This window comes from Lathyrus oleraceus, chromosome 4 (assembly GCF_024323335.1).
Source record: "Lathyrus oleraceus cultivar Zhongwan6 chromosome 4, CAAS_Psat_ZW6_1.0, whole genome shotgun sequence".
Classification (NCBI taxonomy): domain Eukaryota; kingdom Viridiplantae; phylum Streptophyta; class Magnoliopsida; order Fabales; family Fabaceae; genus Lathyrus; species Lathyrus oleraceus.
Genome location: NC_066582.1, coordinates 359,130,599 through 359,149,625, shown reverse-complemented (window position 1 = coordinate 359,149,625; position 19,027 = coordinate 359,130,599). Strand labels below are relative to the sequence as shown.

The 19,027-nt window shown below is 40.7% G+C and overlaps 1 protein-coding gene and 1 non-coding gene across 2 annotated transcripts; one reads left to right on the top strand and one right to left on the bottom strand.

Moving 5' to 3' along the window:
• The first annotated feature begins 5,691 nt into the window (after nt 1-5,691).
• On the top strand, nt 5,692-5,798 carry LOC127077965 (small nucleolar RNA R71). The gene has a single exon (XR_007787722.1). It is a non-coding gene; the product is annotated as a small nucleolar RNA R71 (small nucleolar RNA).
• Nucleotides 5,799-9,064: 3,266 nt separating this feature from the next.
• Nucleotides 9,065-10,708, bottom strand: LOC127137414 (uncharacterized). The gene has a single exon (XM_051063878.1). It carries the CDS (start codon nt 10,706-10,708, stop codon nt 9,065-9,067), a length of 1,644 nt encoding a protein of 547 aa, XP_050919835.1.
• Nucleotides 10,709-19,027: the final 8,319 nt, after the last annotated feature.

Sequence of the window (19,027 nt, the reverse complement as noted above, 5' to 3'; positions counted from 1 at the left end):
ATCAATCCGCCTATTTGAATTGGTGCTCGGTCATCTTGAATAAGGCGGTCAAAATTCGCCAACATATAAGTGGCACCATTCACTGGATGGTTCTGGGAAGTACAAAATATGATGAAGAGTTCATCACGTGAAACTGTGGTAATGTTTGATTTCTTCCCAAAAAGAGTGTGTGCTAGGATTTTATGGAAATAACGAAAAGTTGGGTTATGTATGTTTCCAGAAAGAAACTCATGCTCCTCAGGGTCGTCATTTCCCGTTAAACTTCCCAAAAAATGTTCAAGTTCTCTATATTCAAAAAGGTCTTCTTGGCTCACAGTGAATGTATCAAAAGAGGTAGGAAACCCTAAAAGGTTAGTAAAGTCTTGAATGTTAAATTGATACTCCATATTGAACATCCTGAACTGAATGAAACCTCTGCTTATTCCTTTTCCATGGCTAGGTAGATAGATCAGGGAGCTAAGGAATTCTAGAGTTAGCCTCCGGTAAGTGACAAATTGCCTTCGAATAGGAGTGGTTTCCCACCCTATTTGACTCAGCAGATACATGACACTCTCTCTTAGTCCAAGGGCAGTCATTGCCCAATCATCAGCATAGAAACTAGGTAGCATCTCTCTCTCTGCTAGTTCTTCAAACTTTTGTTTCTGAGCTTTCCCTCTAAATTTGATACCCATACGATCAATTTGTCCCATCAGGTTAGTGTTAACTAAAGAAAAAAAAACAAGAATTTAGTCAGGATTTGGCCAGATGCCGAAAGGAGAAAAGAAGAAAAGTTTTATAAAATAAAATAAATGAAGAATGAATACTAAATAAAATCAAAAGGGATAATCAAAGAAGAAAAAAAATATAAAATAAAAATAGAAAATAAAATAGAAAGTTGTGGGTTGTCTCCCACGAAGCCCTTTGTTTAATGTCGCAAGCTCGACATAAAACTAGTAAATGTTAATCTATAGATTTAGGAGACAATACGTCTAAGTGCAGGACTTGCGAGTCTTCATTGTTTTCATCATAGTGATAATGTTTCAGACGCTGCCCGTTTACGATAAATGTTTCCATAGATTTTCCCTTAATTTCCACAGCTCCACTAGGGAAAACATTAGTGACTTGGAAAGGGCCTGACCATCTAGAGCGTAGTTTTCCTGGGAATAACTTAAGTCTAGAGTTAAACAATAGGACTACATCGCCTTGTTTGAAAGTTTTCCTTGATATGCGCTTATCATGCCATTTTTTCGTTCTTTCCTTGTAGATTCTGGCATTTTCGTATGCGTCTTGTCTAAGTTCTTCTAATTCGTTTATATCAAGGATTCGCTTTTCACCGGCGGCCTTATAGTTTAAATTTAAGTTTTTAATAGCCCAATAGGCCTTATGTTCTAATTCTACCGGGAGGTGGCAAGATTTTCCGTAAATAAGCCTAAATGGGGTTGTTCCTATGGGAGTTTTGTAAGCAGTTCGATAAGCCCATAAAGCTTCAGGTAAATTTGATGACCAGTCTTTTCTTGATGTGGCGACTGTTTTTTCCAATATCTGCTTAATTTCTTTGTTAGACACTTCCACTTGTCCACTGGTTTGAGGATGGTAAGGTGTCGCTACTCGATGTTTTACACCATACTTAAACAATAGTTTTTCGAGTATCTTAGATATGAAATACGATCCACCATCACTGACTACTATCCTTGGGACACAAAATCTTGGAAAGATTATATTCTTAAAGAGTCTAGTTACTACTCGTGTGTCGTTTGTTGGAGAAGCTATAGCTTCAATCCATTTTGATACGTAGTCAACCGCTACGAGTATGTACTTGTTACCGAAAGAAGGTGGAAAAGGTCCCATGAAATCTATTCCCCACACGTCGAAAATCTCTACTTCCAAAATGCCCTTTTGTGGCATCTCATCACGTCTAGATATGTTTCCTATGCGTTGGCATCTATCGCATTTCTTGACAGCAGCATGCACATCCTTCCATATGTTTGGCCAATAAAGGCCGGCTTGTAGGATTTTAGAGCAGGTCTTGGATGTACTTGCGTGTCCACCATAAGGAGTGGAATGACAATGTTGGATTATACTTTCTATCTCTTCTTCAGGTATACACCGACGGAAAATACCATCGGGGCCTCTTTTAAAAAGTAAAGGGCCGTCCCAATAATAATGTTTCAAGTCATGGAAGAATCGTTTCTTTTGCTGGTAGGATAAATTAAGTGGAACTATTCCGGCAGCTAAATAATTGGCAAAATCGGCGTACCATGGTGTAACGCATACAGCCAAGGTGGTCTCTACTTGTTCATCAGCTCTATTTTCTTCCAAATTAGCTATAAGTTTATCGTACGAGAAGTCATCGTTGATCGCTGTTCTTTCCGGTTCCAGATTTTCTAGTTTAGAAAGGTGATCTGCCACTACGTTTTCAATTCCTTTTTTATCTTTGATTTCCAAATCAAATTCTTGTAACAACAAGATCCACCTTAGGAGTCTAGGTTTAGCGTCCTTTTTTGTTAGGAGGTACTTAATGGCAGCGTGGTCAGTGTAAACGATTATTTTTGCTCCGACCAAGTAAGAACGAAATTTATCTAGTGCAAATACTACTGCTAGAAGTTCTTTCTCGGTCGTGGCGTAATTCATTTGTGCTTCATCTAGAGTTCTACTTGCATAATATATGACATGAAGTTTTTTATCCTTTCGTTGTCCTAAAACAGCGCCTACGGCGTAGTCACTTGCGTCACACATTATTTCGAATGGTTCATTCCAATCCGGAGTCTGCATTATTGGCGCGGAGATTAATGCTTGTTTAAGCGTTTGAAATGCTTCTAAACATTTATTTTCGAAGATGAATTCAGCATCTTTCATTAATAATCCGGTTAAAGGTTTAGTTATTTTAGAGAAATCCTTAATAAATCGTCGATAAAAACCGGCATGTCCTAAGAAGCTTCGTACTTCTCTCACAGTTTTCGGAGGTTGAAGGTTTTCGATTACTTCTATTTTGGCTTTGTCTACTTCAATTCCTCTATTTGATATAATGTGTCCTAAAACAATTCCTTCTTGTACCATAAAGTGACACTTTTCCCAATTAAGTACTAGGTTTACTTTTACACATCGTTCTAGAACATTTTCTAGGTTTTCAAGACATTCTTCGAAACTTTGCCCGCATAAGGAAAAGTCATCCATAAAGACTTCCATGATGTTTTCGAGAAAATCGGCGAACATTGCCATCATGCACCTTTGGAAGGTTGCAGGAGCATTGCACAAGCCAAACGGCATTCGTTGATAGCGAAGGTACCAAAAGGACATGTGAATGTTGTCTTTTCTTGGTCATCAGGATGAATTGGTATTTGAAAGAAGCCTGAGTAACCGTCTAGATAGCAGAAATGAGAATGTTTGGCTAATTGTTCTAACATTTGGTCTATGAATGGTAAAGGAAAATGATCTTTTCGGGTTGCTTTGTTTAGCTTTCTATAATCAATGCATATTCTCCATCCCGATTCGATTCGTTTGGTTATAGTTTCTCCTTTTTCATTTTCGATAACTGTTATACCTCCTTTCTTTGGTACTACGTGTACAGGACTAACCCATTTGCTATCAGATATAGGATATATGATACCTGCCTCTAATAACTTCGTTACTTCCTTCTTCACTACCTCACTCAGGATCGGGTTTAGTCTCCTCTGATGTTCCCTAGAAGTTTTACAGTCTTCTTCTAGCATGATGCGATGCATACAAATAGAAGGACTTATCCCTTTAAGATCGGTGATGTTGTATCCTAGTGCGGTCGGATATTTTCTTAAGATATGTAGGAGTTTTTCGGTTTCGAGTTTTCCTAGGTCTGTATTAACTATCACTGGTCGTTCAAGTTCTGAGTCTAGGAATTCATATCTCAGATTTTTGGGAAGTGTTTTCAAGTCGAGGGTTGGTTTCTTAAGGCATTGCGTAGGATCTGGTGTTATTGCTAAACAATGGTTCAGTCTATCTTCTACACGATAGTCAGACGATTTGTCATTTTCTAACTCTGTTTCTTTTATGCATTCGTCGATGATATCCATGAAGTAACATGTGTCATCTATTGCAGGTGCTTTCAAAAATTTGGAAAGAATGAACTCAATTTTCTCTTCTCCTACTTCGAAAGTGAGTCGTCCTCATTTTACGTCTATGATGGCACCGACTGTTGCTAAGAAAGGTCTTCCCAATATAATGGGGGTAACTTCATCTTCTCTTATGTCCATAATTATAAAATCGGTTGGAATGTAGAATTGACCTATGCGCACAGGAACGTTTTCAAGAATTCCTACAGGATATCTAACAGAATGATCTGCTAATTGCACAGACATTTTAGTTGGTCTTAATTCTCCCATTTCAAGTCTCTTGCATATGGACAAGGGCATAACACTGATACCAGCTCCTAAATCGCATAAAGCTTTGTCTATGACAAATTTTCCTATGTGACAGGGTATAGAGAAACTACCAGGATCTTTAAGTTTTAAAGGCATATTCTGGATTATAGCGCTACATTCAGCAGTGAGTGTAACGGTTTCACTATCTTCAAGTTTCCTTTTATTAGAAAGAATTTCTTTTAAGAACTTAGCATACGAGGGCATCTGTGTAATAGCTTCTGTGAAAGGAATGGTGACGTTTAATTGTTTCAGTAGGTCAACAAATTTTTTAAATTGGCCCGCGTCTTTGGTTTTAATTAGCCTCTGAGGATAAGGGATAAGTGGTTTGTAAGATGGTGGAGGTACATAAGGTTCTTTCTTTTCTACGGTTTCCTTGTTACTCTCTTCCTTTTCCTTAGGTTTATTTTCTTCCTCAGTTGACTTTTTAGAGTTTTGGTTTTCAATTCTTGGATCAGATGGTCCTTCTACCTCTGTTCCACTTCTTAATATAATTGCATGAGCGTGGCTTTTCGGGTTAGGTTGGGGTTGTCCAGGAAATGTACCAGTTGGGGCAGCAGTAGGCGCTTGTTGTTGAGCTACTTGTGAGATTTGTGTTTCCAGCATTTTGTTATGGGTAGCCAAGGCATCTACTTTACTTGCTAGTTGTTTAATCTGCTCGTTAGTGTGTACATTCTGGTTTAAGAAATCTTTATTGGTTTGCTGTTGAGAAGCTATGATGTTCTACATCATGATTTCCAAGTTGGATTTCCTAGGAACGTTATTGTTAGGTGTAGATGGGGTCGGCTTTTGATATCCAGGTGGTATAGATGGGGCTTGATTGGGAGCTTGTCCTGGTGCGTATAAGGCATTGTTGCTCTTATATGAAAAATTAGGATGGTTCTTCCAGTTTGAGTCATAGGTATGCGAGTAAGGATTTCCTTGTGCGTAGTTCACCTGCTCTGCTTGGATTCCTGTTAGGAGTTGACAATCTGTAGGAGTGTGACCTTGGATTCCACAGACTTCGCAATTTTGAGTCACGGCAACCACGGCGGCTGGAGGTGATACATTTAAACTTTCAATTTTCTGGGCAAGAGCATTCACTTTTGCATTAACATGATAAAGGCTACTTATCTCGTACATGCCACTTTTCGTTTGAGGTTTTTCTACCATTGTTCGGTCGTTTCCCCACTGATAATGGTTTTGGGCCATGCTTTCGATAAGTTGATCAGCGTCAGCGTAAGGTTTATCCATAAGCGCACCACCTACGGCGGCGTCTATTGTTAATCTTGTGTTGTATAAGAGACCATTATAGAAGGTATGAATTACTAACCAGTCCTCTAAACCATGGTGTGGACAAAGTCTCATCATGTCTTTGTATCTTTCCCATGCTTCGAAAAGAGACTCGTTATCTTTCTGTTTAAATCCATTTATCTGGGCTCTTAACATAGCTGTTTTGCTTGGAGGAAAATATCGGGCAAGAAAGACTTTCTTCAACTCATTCCATGTGGTGACTGAGTTGGAAGGAAGAGACTAAAGCCATCTTCTAGCTTTATCTCTTAACGAGAAAGGAAAAAGACGAAGTCGAATTGCCTCTGAAGTGACACCATTAGCTTTAACAGTATCAGCGTATTGAACAAATACGGATAAATGAAGGTTTGGGTCCTCGGTAGGATTTCCAGAGAATTGATTCTGTTGCACTGCCTGTAACAGAGAAGGTTTAAGTTCGAAGTTGTTTGCTTCGATTGCGGGTGGAGCAATACTCGAATGCGGCTCGTCTTGCGATGGAGCAGCGCAATCTTGAAGAGCACGAGCTGGTTCTGCCATCTCGGGTATCGGCGAAGGAAGAAGATTTTTGAGATCAGGAATTTCGATTGGAGGAAGATTATTTGTAGCACGATACTCCCGAATTCGTCGTAAGACTCGGAGATATCGTTCAACGTCGTTGATTCGTAAGTAATACGGTTCGCCTTGTGAGCGAGTGTGTGGCATACAAATCAACGAAAGAAAGGAATAAAAATTGCCTTAGTCTCTACAGGGTAACAAAAGAGTTACGATATCGACTAAATAAAAGTCCCCGGCAACGGCGCCAAAAACTTGATCGCGACTTTATGAGTCTATTGGGGTATTAACTGCAAGTGCACAGTCTAATCGCGTAGTAATAAAAGATATCGATCCCACAGGGACTTATGAATCGATATACCGTTTTCTAAGGTTACTTCGTAAAGCTAAGGCGGATGATACTTTGTTGATTAGGGGGAAAAGTAAAACTAAAATAAGATCTAGATTAAATATCAAATAAGCGGATATCGGTATGCAGTTCGTCGTAATTAGGGAATCAAATCTTCGTTGGTTTCGTAGTTTTAAAGTAAATCTTTTCAGTAGACACTATTGAGTTAAAAGCCTTTTCTCAAACTCTCGCTCTGTTGAATAGACTATGACTTTATATTAACGTGCGTTGTCACTAATTAGTTAAGTCCAAAATCACTTTTTGAAAACAATAGAATCTATAGAAACTCTTTTTAAGAAAATGCTAACCATTTAAACACCCTTGTCTCAAACTCTCGCTCTGTTGACTTAGATTATATAATTAAACTTAAATGCTTAACTCTCGTCCTCACATTTAACCTTTAAAAATACTTTTTGAAAATGATTAGAATTTAATTAACTCTAAAAATTGCTTTCGCCCTGATTTAAAATTAATGTCCAATTTACACTGTCCAGTTAAAAGCTCAAACCGTCGTTCTATTGATTTTAACTTCTTTATGTCTTTTACTCTCGTACAAAAACCTTGGTATTAACTCTGTAAATTGAGACCATAAAAAGAGTGATTATGTTTTTAAACAAAATTAAACCAACTTAGTTTTGATTCCTTCATTCCGCTTACTTTACATACCGATATCTAAGTTTATTTAGCCAGACATGCTAAACAAGCCTAAACAATAATTATGCTTACATACAGCCATATCGGACAGACAGTATAAATAAATAGCAGTGCAGAGCATATATAAATTTAAACAATAAAATTAAAGAACCTGTAAATTTAATAGAAGTCTTGATTATTCCTAGCTTCGATGCTTGAACTCTCCACCACAAACCGGTTGGATTTGTTCTTACAATCTTCGATCGGACAAGAAAATAAAAACGAAGGAATAAAATACTATGATCTAACGTAAGGTTAGATCCAGTAAAAATTACACAATAATTTCCGGTGTAGAAACTATTGTGAGAAAATTAATTGAATGCTTCAAAATAGACTGGAAAAGAAAAGGAAATAAAAATTGCTAGGTAAGTAGAGTGCTGGAAAATAAGAAAAACAATAAAAATAATGTTGTGCCGAAAACTGGAAAATTGAGCGAGAGGAGCAGGGTTCCACAATTGGTCCTATTTATATCAATCCACCAAGGGACCGTTTCTTCCATTCAGTAGGTTTCCTCACGTCAACTGGTCAAGTGAAAAAGCGGGATGAACGTGCTTCTGTTACGCGTCAAACCCAAAAATATAGGAATGGAGGTGTGACGTTCGTCACACCATGTGTTACGTTCGTAACACAAAGCAGGGGGGCGTGACGCTCGTCACACCTTGTGTGGCGGTCGTCACAGCTTCAGCGCTTCTGGTTGATAGTTGTGGGTTGGGCTTTAATGGAAATTGCTTCTTATCATCTTTTTGCACCTCCTTTTCTTCTTTTTCACGTATGCTTCAAATAATGTTGCCTGGAATAAATAGAAGGAAAATACCAAGTAATATCGAATAATATAAAATAAATCGAAACAAATAATAATATAATTTAATTAAATCGAGTCCAAAAGTGTGATATTATTTCATGTTATCAAGAACCCATCCATGAAAGAAAAGACGGAGAATTGAGTTGTGTTGTCGAACAAAACATCAATATGAGGCAAAGGGAAGTCATCCTTTGGGTTGGCTTTGTTGAGGTCTCGATAGTACATTCTGACTTTCCCATCTTTCTTAGGAACTAGAACGATGTTAGCAACCCACTGCGGATACTCAGAAATGGCTAAGAAGCCATCATCAAGCTGCTTTTTAACCTCTTCCTTGATCTTGAGCGCCATATCGGGTCTGGTCCTTCTGAGCTTATGCTTGACTGGAGGACATTCGGGCTTGAGCGGTAGATGATGTTCAACAATGTTGGTGTCTAACCCTAGCATATCTTGATATGACCAAGCGAAGACGTCCACATATTCACGTAACAAATCTACCAACTTGGAGTGCACATGCTTGGCAAGAGATGCCCCAAATTTTACCTCTTTTTTGTCAGTTTTAGATCCCAAGTTAGTGACATATACTGGTTCTTTGTATGGTTGTATCTCTTTCTCTTCGTGCTTAAGGAGTTGTGCTAGTTCAACTGGTAATTCGCAATCTTCCTCACTGTCGTCTTCAGCTTGGTTGATTGGAAGTCCAGACTCATAGTAGATTTTAGCCATGTCGTAATCAGTGGTTTTATTTGCTCTGCATATGATGAGCTTATTTTAGTATGCTTCATTTTTTTTAGAAAAAGTGGAACAAAGAAAAAGAAATCTTTTGCCATTTCGTTGTTTTTAGTGAAAACGAAAAATAACTTAAAGAAAGGGAACACAAGTTTCGCATGCAAAAAAGTACTTTTATTTATTCACATAATACTCTTAAACATGGGGGGCCTTACAAGCTATCCTTTCGTCTCGAGCAGGGACGAGGGACGGAGAAAACAAAATGCATTACGTTTTTTCTGAGTACACCATAGGTATCACGGTGGACGTCCAACTCGAAAGCTTGAATCCTGGAGGACATCTGCGAACGAGGTTGGGTGCCCCTGGCTTGTTACCACTAGACTCTCCAATGACCGCCATGGTATGCTCACTCTGATAACCGACGCTGTTGAACTTGACCGGGTTGAACTGCTTTTTCTTTTGACTCACCTTGCGTGTTGCCGGGTGATAACCGATACCAAACCTGTTGCTCTTTTCTGCCACATTGACGACCTTTCCCCAACCGGGAAGCGGGCCTTTCTCCAATGTCTGCTTGGAACTCTTCGCTGAGGATAGGATGGTAGCGGATGATTGATTGTTGTTGGCGGAGGCGGAACTGACATCTTCAAATTCTAGACAGTGAAGCAGAACCTCGACGATCCCCTCATCTGTTTCAACATATCTGAAGGAGGAGAGTTCACTAACCAACAAATCCTCTTCCCCACACACAATTACCAGTTTGTCATCTATCAAGTACTTCAACTTCTGGTGCAAAGTAGAAGTGACTGCCCCAGCGGAATGAATCCATGGTTGGCCCAACAAACAACTGTAGGTCGGGTTGATGTCCATGACTTGGAAAGTGATATCGAACTGGTGTGGTCCAACACAGATAGGCAAATCGACCTCCCCAATCACCTGCCTTCGAGAACCGTCGAAAGCTCTGACAATCAATGCACTGGTTCTCATTTCAGGCCCCCTAAACTGTAACTGGCTTAATGTATATTTTGGCAGTACATTAATCGAGGATCCAGTATCAACAAGGACTCGTGATAAGAGAGAGTCAGTACATGTGACCGAAATATGTAGTGCTTTATTGTGGGCCTTTCCCTTAGGAGGTAACTCTGCTTCATTAAATCCCAGATACCTACTGGCGGCGATGTTGGCAACCACGTCGTCAAATTGATCGACCGTGATATCTTGCATCACGTGAGCGGTATTTAGAACTTTCAGCAATGCTTTATGGTGATCCTCAGAACTCAACAACAAAGACAAAATTGATATTTTAGAAGGCGTTTGGTTCAACTGTTCAACAATCTTGAAGTCACTCTTTTTGATCAGTTTGAGGAATTCCTGACTTTCCTCAAAGGTGATACTCTTCTTGTGATCATTAGATTGTTCTTTCTCAACCATCGACCCTTTACCCTTGGATGCTTCGGCTTCTGGAACTTTATCATTGTCAATAACTTTCATTAATACCGGAGCATTCGCCATGGTCGGAGTGGCGAATACAGTTGTCCCTGCCTGCGGAGTCGGCGTAGGAGTTGCCATCTCTTTAGGCGAGACAATTGTGGGTGCTGGAGACACCCTAGGAGTGTATTTAGGAGCGAATACACGTCCACTTCGAGTCATGCCTCCCGCTCCAGCGATGTTGACGATCTCTGTATCAGGAATGCAGATTTCTTTCCCTCCTAAATACGTTGTGGTCTCATAATTCCAAGGCACTGCCTTGGTATTCTGATACGGAAATAGAGTTGGAACACGGAAATGAATCGGCTGAATTCTCTTGGGAGGTTCTTCAACCTTCTTCTTCCTATATACAATTGTTATCGGTTCAATCACTGCCACCTCTTCTGCTGCTTTGGACTTGGAGAACTGTACTAACCCTTGACTCATCAATTCTTGCACACATTCTCTCAATTGCTTGCAACCATCCGGATCAGACTCACACACTGAGCAATCATTATGCACTCCTTCTAGAAACCCAAACTTTTCAAGTTTTCTCAACACAACGGATAACAGAGTTTTCACCTCATCGACCCACTTCACAGGTTCTGTGGATTCTTCTTCAATGACGACACTGACCGTGGGACCATCATGAATAGGTAAGGGGTTCGTCTTTACGTTCGACTTTTCCTCCGAGAAGGTCAATATCTTCCTATCAATCAAGTCTTGTATTTTGTTCTTTAAAGGCCAACAGTCTTCGGTGGAATGTCTCACGTGGCCGGCGTGGTAGGCGCATGAGGCAATGGGGTTATGTTTATAATGGTAAGGCGGCACAGCCTGAGGGATTTCTTTTGGCACGATGTCCCCCACATGGACCAAATATGGTACCAAGTCAGTATATGGTACCAGAATCTTATCGTACTGAGCGTGTTTGCCATAGTTTCCTCTGTTTTTCTTCCCTCTATTGTCACGGTTGTATTGTCAATTCTGATCTTTCTGAGTAGGAGCTGATTGTTGATTGCTTCTCTGTGGTTGATACTGGAAAGACGGTTGTTGGTATTGAGCTGCGGCGACATACGGATATGGATAGTACGACATAGGGGCCATCGGAACTTGATATCGGGGGAGAGCCTTCGCCATTATAGTGTTTGCCTCCCTCTCCTTCTTTTTAGTGAAGCCCCCATGCGGCCTCTTGTTGATTGTCTGTTGTGTGGTCGTGTCTGTTATCTTCCCTGATTTCAGCCCACTCTCAACACGTTCCCCAATAGTAACCATGTCGGCGAAGTTTTTTGATGAACTGCCAATCATCTTTTCAAAATACAGCCCTTGCAGCGTACCCATGAAGATGTCGACCAACTCATTGTCAGATAGTGTTGGTCGAACCCTAGACGCCATTTCGCGCCAATGTTGAGCATACTCCTTGAAGGTTTCATTAGATATTTGCACCTGGTTTTGTAGTTGAAGCCTTGTTGGAGCCATGTCAAGGTTGTACTTGTATTGTTTCAAAAATGCCTCAGAGAGGTCCCTCCATGACCGGATCTTCGAGCGCTCCAAACTCATATATCAATCAAAGGAAGCCCCAAGTAGGCTATCTTGGAAGCAATGAATCAAGAAGTTGTCGTTATCAATGTGTGAAGCCATCTTCCTGCAGTACATAGTGAGATGATTGCGGGGACAACTAAGGCCTTTGTACTTGGGTAGGTCCGGCACCTTGAATTTTTGGGGCAACACCACGTTCGGGACCAAGCAGAGGTCTCAAGCGTTTATGCGAAATAAGAGAAGCCCTCAATGGCCCTTATTCTGTCGTCCAAGAGCTGGTAATACGCAGGTCTAGCCGGATTAACAACGGAAGGAGCGACCTGACTAGTTGGTCGAGAGGCTTCAGGAGCGATTCGTGCGGGCATGCTCGGGTTGAACCACATTGGCAGGTAGGAGAAACCTGGTGGCACGGTCTGAGCGGCGGTAGCAGGTTGAAAGTATTGCATTCCCGGTTGAGCATTGGGGGCCTGAGGTGCCCCTTCCTGCATGTACTAGGATGCAGGATTCATCATCATGGGCACAGAGTTAGCCCCTGGGTAGCCAAAATGGACGGTTGGGATCTGACCGGTGCTCGCAGCTTGAGCAGTCTGACTGGGAAGTTGAAAATGGAGGCGCGGGCCTCGGTAGTCTTCTTCATCATTAGGAAGGTCGTCAGGGACCTGACCCTGGCTGTCATCCGGATCAATAGCATTAATCGGAGTAGTTTGGAGAGTGGGGAGAACCCAAGGGAAACCAGCGTTTCCAACAGCGGCAGCAAGATCCGAGTGAGGGAAGAAGGCCCCCCACTAGCGAGGCTAGCAGTAAGGTGTGGGTGCATTCCAAACGGATAGGCAGCAGCAAGCCTAATGGGGTCTGTGGGGACCATCTAACGGTTCCCAGAATTAGGCACCACAGTTTCCGCAGGAGGGTCGACGGTAGTGCCAGCAGCGATATCAGGGATGGTCACCCCAGCAGCACGGGTGACATTGGTAGCAGCAGAGGCAGGGTTCCTCTGAGATTGGAGGAGTTTAAGGATGGTCTCCATGTTTCCCTTTAACAAGTTCATCTCTCCTTGCACCTGGGCAAGGGATTCACGGACAGCAGCGGTGTCGGCTTCGTATTCGACCATGATTTTGGATTTGCTGGAACGTGCGTAGTACAGATGACGAGTCGTCGTTGTTGCTGCAGCAAAACGGAGAGTGTAAGCATTTTGTTTTCTGACAGCTTTTGGCAAGTATGTGCGTGGATGCATGTATGTATGCAAAAAGATTTGATATGTGCATTCAACATTATCATTATTATTGTTATTTTTTTATAAAGAAATAATTCCAAAGAATCCGCAAGTTTATTTAACACCAGCAATTTTGAAGCGAATAAAGAGAGACAGTTTATGAAGCCAATAATCAAGAAACTCTTTTATTCCAGGTCAATAAAACAGAATACAAATACATCAAGGAAATGCCCATCGGCTACAAGAAGATCACATTAGTCCGATCAGACCTCAATCTAATGGATTACAAGCGACTAGAAACAATTAGATAACAACTTCTCATAGTAAGCTTGCGATTTGGGAGACAGGCAGGCACCCCACTTTCCCAACATCGCACTCCCTTCAGGTGGGGGATCGTGATCTGGCTCGCTTGGAATGTTGTTAACAATTGTCTTCCCTTGGTCGGAGGGGTTTTTATGATGCTTATTCAACTGTATGTTGTTGTCTTTCGGGTTCCCATGTGATTTCTCCTTCAGCTTTTGGATCTCTTCTAGCCTCTGATTCAGCTCGTACTGGTTCTGGCTAAGGGTGACTTCTAGCTGTTTGTTGTGGCTTCTCTCATCCTTCAACTCTTTCTCACAAGCTTCTATAAGGCTTTGAAGTTTCTTCATTTGCTCCATGTGTTCTAGTTCCGCTTTACCAGCTCGGTATTGGGCTTCGGCTAACTGCTTCTTTTTGGTCGTCAGACTGGCATAAGTCCCTTTGAGGGTGTCACCCACTTTGAGTCTTTTGAAAACCTCTGTCTGTACCTCATCATCAGCTTGACGAACTCGGTCTCTTTTCTGATTTAGATTTAATTTCAAGGTCTCTTTCTCCAAAGAGATCTTAGCAAGCTTAGATGATCAGCATTATCTTTCTCTAGAGTCTTGATGACCTTCTTCAATCCATCCATCTCAGAATTTGGCTGGTTCTCTAGCTCAGGAGATTGGAGGTTCATGGATGGTTCGGGCGAGAACAGCAATAAGACCTCACTAACTCTGCTCTTGACCCAACTGGTGTAGGCTTCCTTGGCGATACAATTCTTCTTACCCATCTCTGCTTTTCCTTGAGGATAAATCGACCCCCAAGCCTTGACAATCTTCTTGATCAACTCTAGCTCTTTGACTCCTTCGTATAAAACAAAACCCTCTACATTTTCGTGATCAGGTTTGTCCACCATAGGATATCCAAGTTGTCGCAATGCTAACCTCAGGTTGTAATTGATTCCTCCTTTTGTACCAAGAAGAGGCACATTATGAAAATCCCCACAATTGAGGATGAGCTTGACACCATCATCCACTCGAGAATACCAAGGAATGTCTTCAGCTTTTAAGGACATGATCCTCTGGGACCATTTCAAGTTATCTTTGTTCTCAATGAAAGGATCTTCACTAGGTAGGTGCAAAATAAACCATCTATATAGTAAAGGGGTGCAACAGACGATAGTCCCTTTCTTCTTCTGGGTTCTTACGTGGATGGAATAGTAAGTATCAGCAAGAAGAGTGGGAATCGGGTTCTGAGTCAAGAAGATGTGAATGGCAGCCAATTCCAAGAACTCCTCCATATTCGGAAACAAGAGAATCCCATTATGAGTAAAGCTAGATGGGCGTTCAAGGTCGTCCAGCTTCCAGCTTCGGCGAAGGTGATAGCTTTGTCCACGAGAAACTTAGAGGTGAAGCCATGGATTCCACCCTTTGGTTTCACGTTCAATTCTATCTCCTTCTTTCCCATATGCAGAGCTTCAGCAAGTTCTCGATATTCAGGAAATTCCTTAGTGCGGATGTAGGGCACTTGGTTCTTGATCCTAATACCCAAAATATGAGAATACTCTTCCAATGTCGGCGCTAGCTGATAATCTTGGAAAGTAAAGCACCTTAGTGGTGGATCGTAGAATTGCACCAAGGTGTGCACGACGGTGATGTTGACCTCGGTGTTCATAATACCCAGCAGGTTACCATATGTTTCCTTGAAGGCGTCTTTGTGAGTCAGGTCTAAACGTGCCCCAAGTCCTCTCAACACAGCCAATGGAGGTTCCACAAACTTATAATTGTGGATGCTCTTTCTCTTGGGATTCATGCTTCGCTTTAATTGCTTGGTGAATAGACTGGACTCTTGGATTCCTGGAAAAGACATGCATATGCAAAAATTTGGTCATGATGAATGGATAATGCAATGATGATATGATAATAAGTCACATGGGGTCGGAACCCTGGCAAGTTCTGGACAATCTGTAAGTGCCACATGTTGCAAGTTCAAGATTTTGACGTAGCATGAGTATCAAGGTAGGTAGAGTCTATGGTTTCCTGCAATGAAAACCCATATCCCCCTCACAGGTGTGGACTATGCTCCAAGGTGGTCCCTAGAAGGTCTCCCAGAGTCATCGACTCGAAATGAAAATACCCTGCCGTAGTGAATACTCACAGGACAAAAGTACTTCCAAGTGAATCTAGTCTGGGTGTGGTTCTCGTGACTCCCAACGCGCAAAACGGAGGTGTACACGACTATCCACGAGTCTAACCTATGCGTATACTAAGCTCGGGTATAGAGCTTTCCTCTCATGTAATCTAACCCATCCCAACAATAGTGTAACAGATATATCCATAATATAAAGCGAATAAGAAACGCGATAAATAAAAGCGAGTATAGCTATAAGTTAAGCACCTAAAGTAGCGAGGGAACAACCTAAACTAGGCTTGACTCCTTTTAGCGACTAGGAAATACTCTCAGTAATGAAGTATTCCCCAGCAGCGTCGCCAGCTGAAGCTAGCGGAAATATACCCGAACGTATCTCACACTCGAACATACAACAGAGTTGCCATCGAACTTTATTTATCCCTAAAGGGAAGGGAAAACATCGATAAAACCTGGGGAAAAGAGATATACTGGGTAATGGAGTTGGTTATGCAAGGGGGAGGTATTAGCACCCCAAACATCCATGGTACTCCTCATAAAGAATGGGAAAGGAAAGGAAATAGATAAAGTGCATGGTGAGGATTAGGGCCCTCATGCCTACGTATCCTCATAGTGCAATGAGGAATTCATAGCTCCGTAGTTCAGAGAACTAGTGGTGGGAGGTGAAAAGAAGTGTGATATAGGTATGGACTGAACCAAAGGATAATATGATTTGAACTCCAACAAAGGGTGAAAATGTGAACCCAAGAGTAAAACTTGTATGAACCAACATGTGAGGGCCTACAACATCGTATTGGAATAACCGAAAAAAATAATGAATTAAGTGTTTGATTACATAGTACAAATAGCTCTTGGTTCACAAAGAGGTACAAGATGGAACACAAAGGTATATTGTATTTGGCTCAGAGATAACTATTATATCACATGAAGTAAATGAAGGTAGAGTATGAAGGTATCATGGAAATGAACGGAGGGAAGTGACCGAAGTCACAGAATAGAGTATCTGGTGATAAGTGACTAAAGAAGTATAGTTTGAAACTGAAAGTCAAGGTATATTGGAATCCATATGAGAAATGGAATTTGTACCATAGAGGGAAAGGTGGCATGAACCACAAGTCAGGGGTCTAAGACATGGTATCACTATATGGTTGGCCGAAAAATAAGGAATTAAATGTATGGGTACAAGCCAAACAACTCTAGGTACTAAAGTGGAATTTTCATTAGGCGTCCTAAAAGGATGTATATGGAATTCCAAAGAAAGTGTATTTCGATGTCAAAGGAATAATATGTCACTGGGTGAACGATTTATGATCGAAGGTGAGTAATGAATTGTGAAAGATATGGATGGTGACCTAAGGCGAAGGAGGAATAATTAGAAGTATGCTCGCCAAGGATTCACATCCTCGTGCCTACGTATTCTCATTATGCAATGAGAAAATCAGAGCAATCGTAGTTTGAAACTACGAAAAGAAAGAAAGGGAGATATACAGTGATGAAGATTATAACTTGCACTAACAGAATGGTATCGAGGGAGCTCACGAAGATAACTGGCTTCGAACTCAAGAGTAAAACTGGTATGAACCAACACGTGAGGGCCTACAACATCGTATTCGAATAACCGAAAAAAGAATGAACTAAGTGTTTGATTGCATAGCACGAACAACTTTTGGTTCACAAGGCGGACTATTCATTAAGCGCCCTAAAAGGATGAGTATGAGACCTACAAGACAGCATTGTTGGGTGCAAGGGAGAATGTATCACTTGCTGGGGTACAAACAATTCGAGATCAAAGAAGAAGAATGTCTTGGATCCATGAAGGAATAAACTTTGAACCAAAGAACGAAAGAGGTATTGACTAGGATATGGAGGAAACTAGGCATACCCACTCCTGTCATAAAATTTAATATTTGGGGACAATCCAAACAACTCTTGGTTCACAAGGCGGACTGTTCACTAGGCGTCCTAAAAGGATGTGAATGGAATCCAAGGAACAATGATATTTAATCTCAAAAAGTTGGAATTAATTGATGAAAGAGTGATGGATTAATAAATAGGGTAGCTCGCGAAGAAACTGGGTTTTCCTGCCTACGTACCCTCATTGTGCAATGAGGAAATCAGAGCTTTCGTAGTTCAACCCACTAGGGATGAAAAGAAATTGAATGGAGGAAATAAGAAATGGATGATTGAGATTGAATTGATTTGAATTGAATAGAATGAAGAATGAATAGACTTGATAGTTACTAGATGAGAATCACACTAAAGTCTATGGGTAAAGGTGGATGTGATAAGCAACGAGTCAAACGCCTCGCACCCAAATATATCCAGAATGAGTGTAGGAAATCTCCAGTCTCATTCCTTCTTTACCACTTAAGGCTCGTGGCATGTAACTCTCGTCTTAAAGTCAAGAGAAGAGAGAAGAGTCTTTGTAGTTGTTTCTTGCATAGAAGAAGATGAGGACTCTATCAATCATTAGATTCGAATTGCACTAAAGTCTATGAACAGAGGTGAATACGATGAGCGTTGGATCATACGTCCCATACCCAAAGATACTCAGAATGGGGGTAGGAATACTCCAGTCTCACTCCTTCTCCATTACTTAAGGCTTGTATCGTACAACTTGATTCATGATTGATAAGTTGTTGACGTTGTCCTTGCTTTTGTTGTATTTTGCTTTTGTAGATAGACTTGTTAGTCGCATGGTTAAAATTGTGCTAAAGTCTATGAATAGAGGTGAATACGATGAGCGCTGGGTCATACGTCTCTCACCCAAAGATATTCAGAATGGGGGTAGGAATACTCCAGTCCCACTCCTTCTCTATTACTTAAGGCTCGTGCCACACTCTTCTAACTTTGATTTAACAAGTGTTGAAGATGCCACCTTTGATGTGCTTAAATAATCCGCTGCTTGGTATGACTTAGGATGCCTTGATTTAAGATCTTGTCTCGAGGCCTTGAGCTCCACAGCTTGAAAGAAAAGTCTTACTAAGTGACCAAGGGTCTTTTGGTCACTTAATTAGACTGGGGGATTATACAAGTTCAAAGGATTTAATTAATTAAAATTTCTTTTGATTAATTTAATCGGGGGTTTGGTTTTAGTTTTGAAGGGAACTAATTTTGGATCTAGTTAAAATTAGTACTTGTTAGAAACTATCCTAAGGGATCATGTATTAGAAATTGATTGAATATTCTAAGTTAGATTAGAAATCCTAAGGAGTATGTCAAAGTTGATCAAAATCATGATTAAAATTCTATGTTAAGTCCTACAATTATTAGGGATGATTGAGTTCTAATCCTAAGGGGAACATGCAAATTTCAACACAAAATATCAAAATAAGCCCATAAAGGGAAAAATGGTCATTTCCTAAAATATGTCCAAATTTACTCATGACCTAGAATTGATTCTAACCTAATATAGAAAATTGACCTAATGTTAAGAGATGTCAAACTCTAAATTTACTCAGCCTAAACTAAAAACTTAATTAAACTTCTATTAAGAGTCCTCTTTAATGAGAATTCTAAAGATGTGAATTAAATCTAATTGAAATTCTAATTAAAATTCCAATATCCTAAATTCAATCAAATTCTAAGCC

Excerpts from the sequence above, each read along its gene's own strand:
- LOC127137414 (XM_051063878.1), bottom strand. The coding sequence starts at position 10,708 with ATGAGTCAAGGGTTAGTACAGTTCTCCAAGTCCAAAGCAGCAGAAGAG.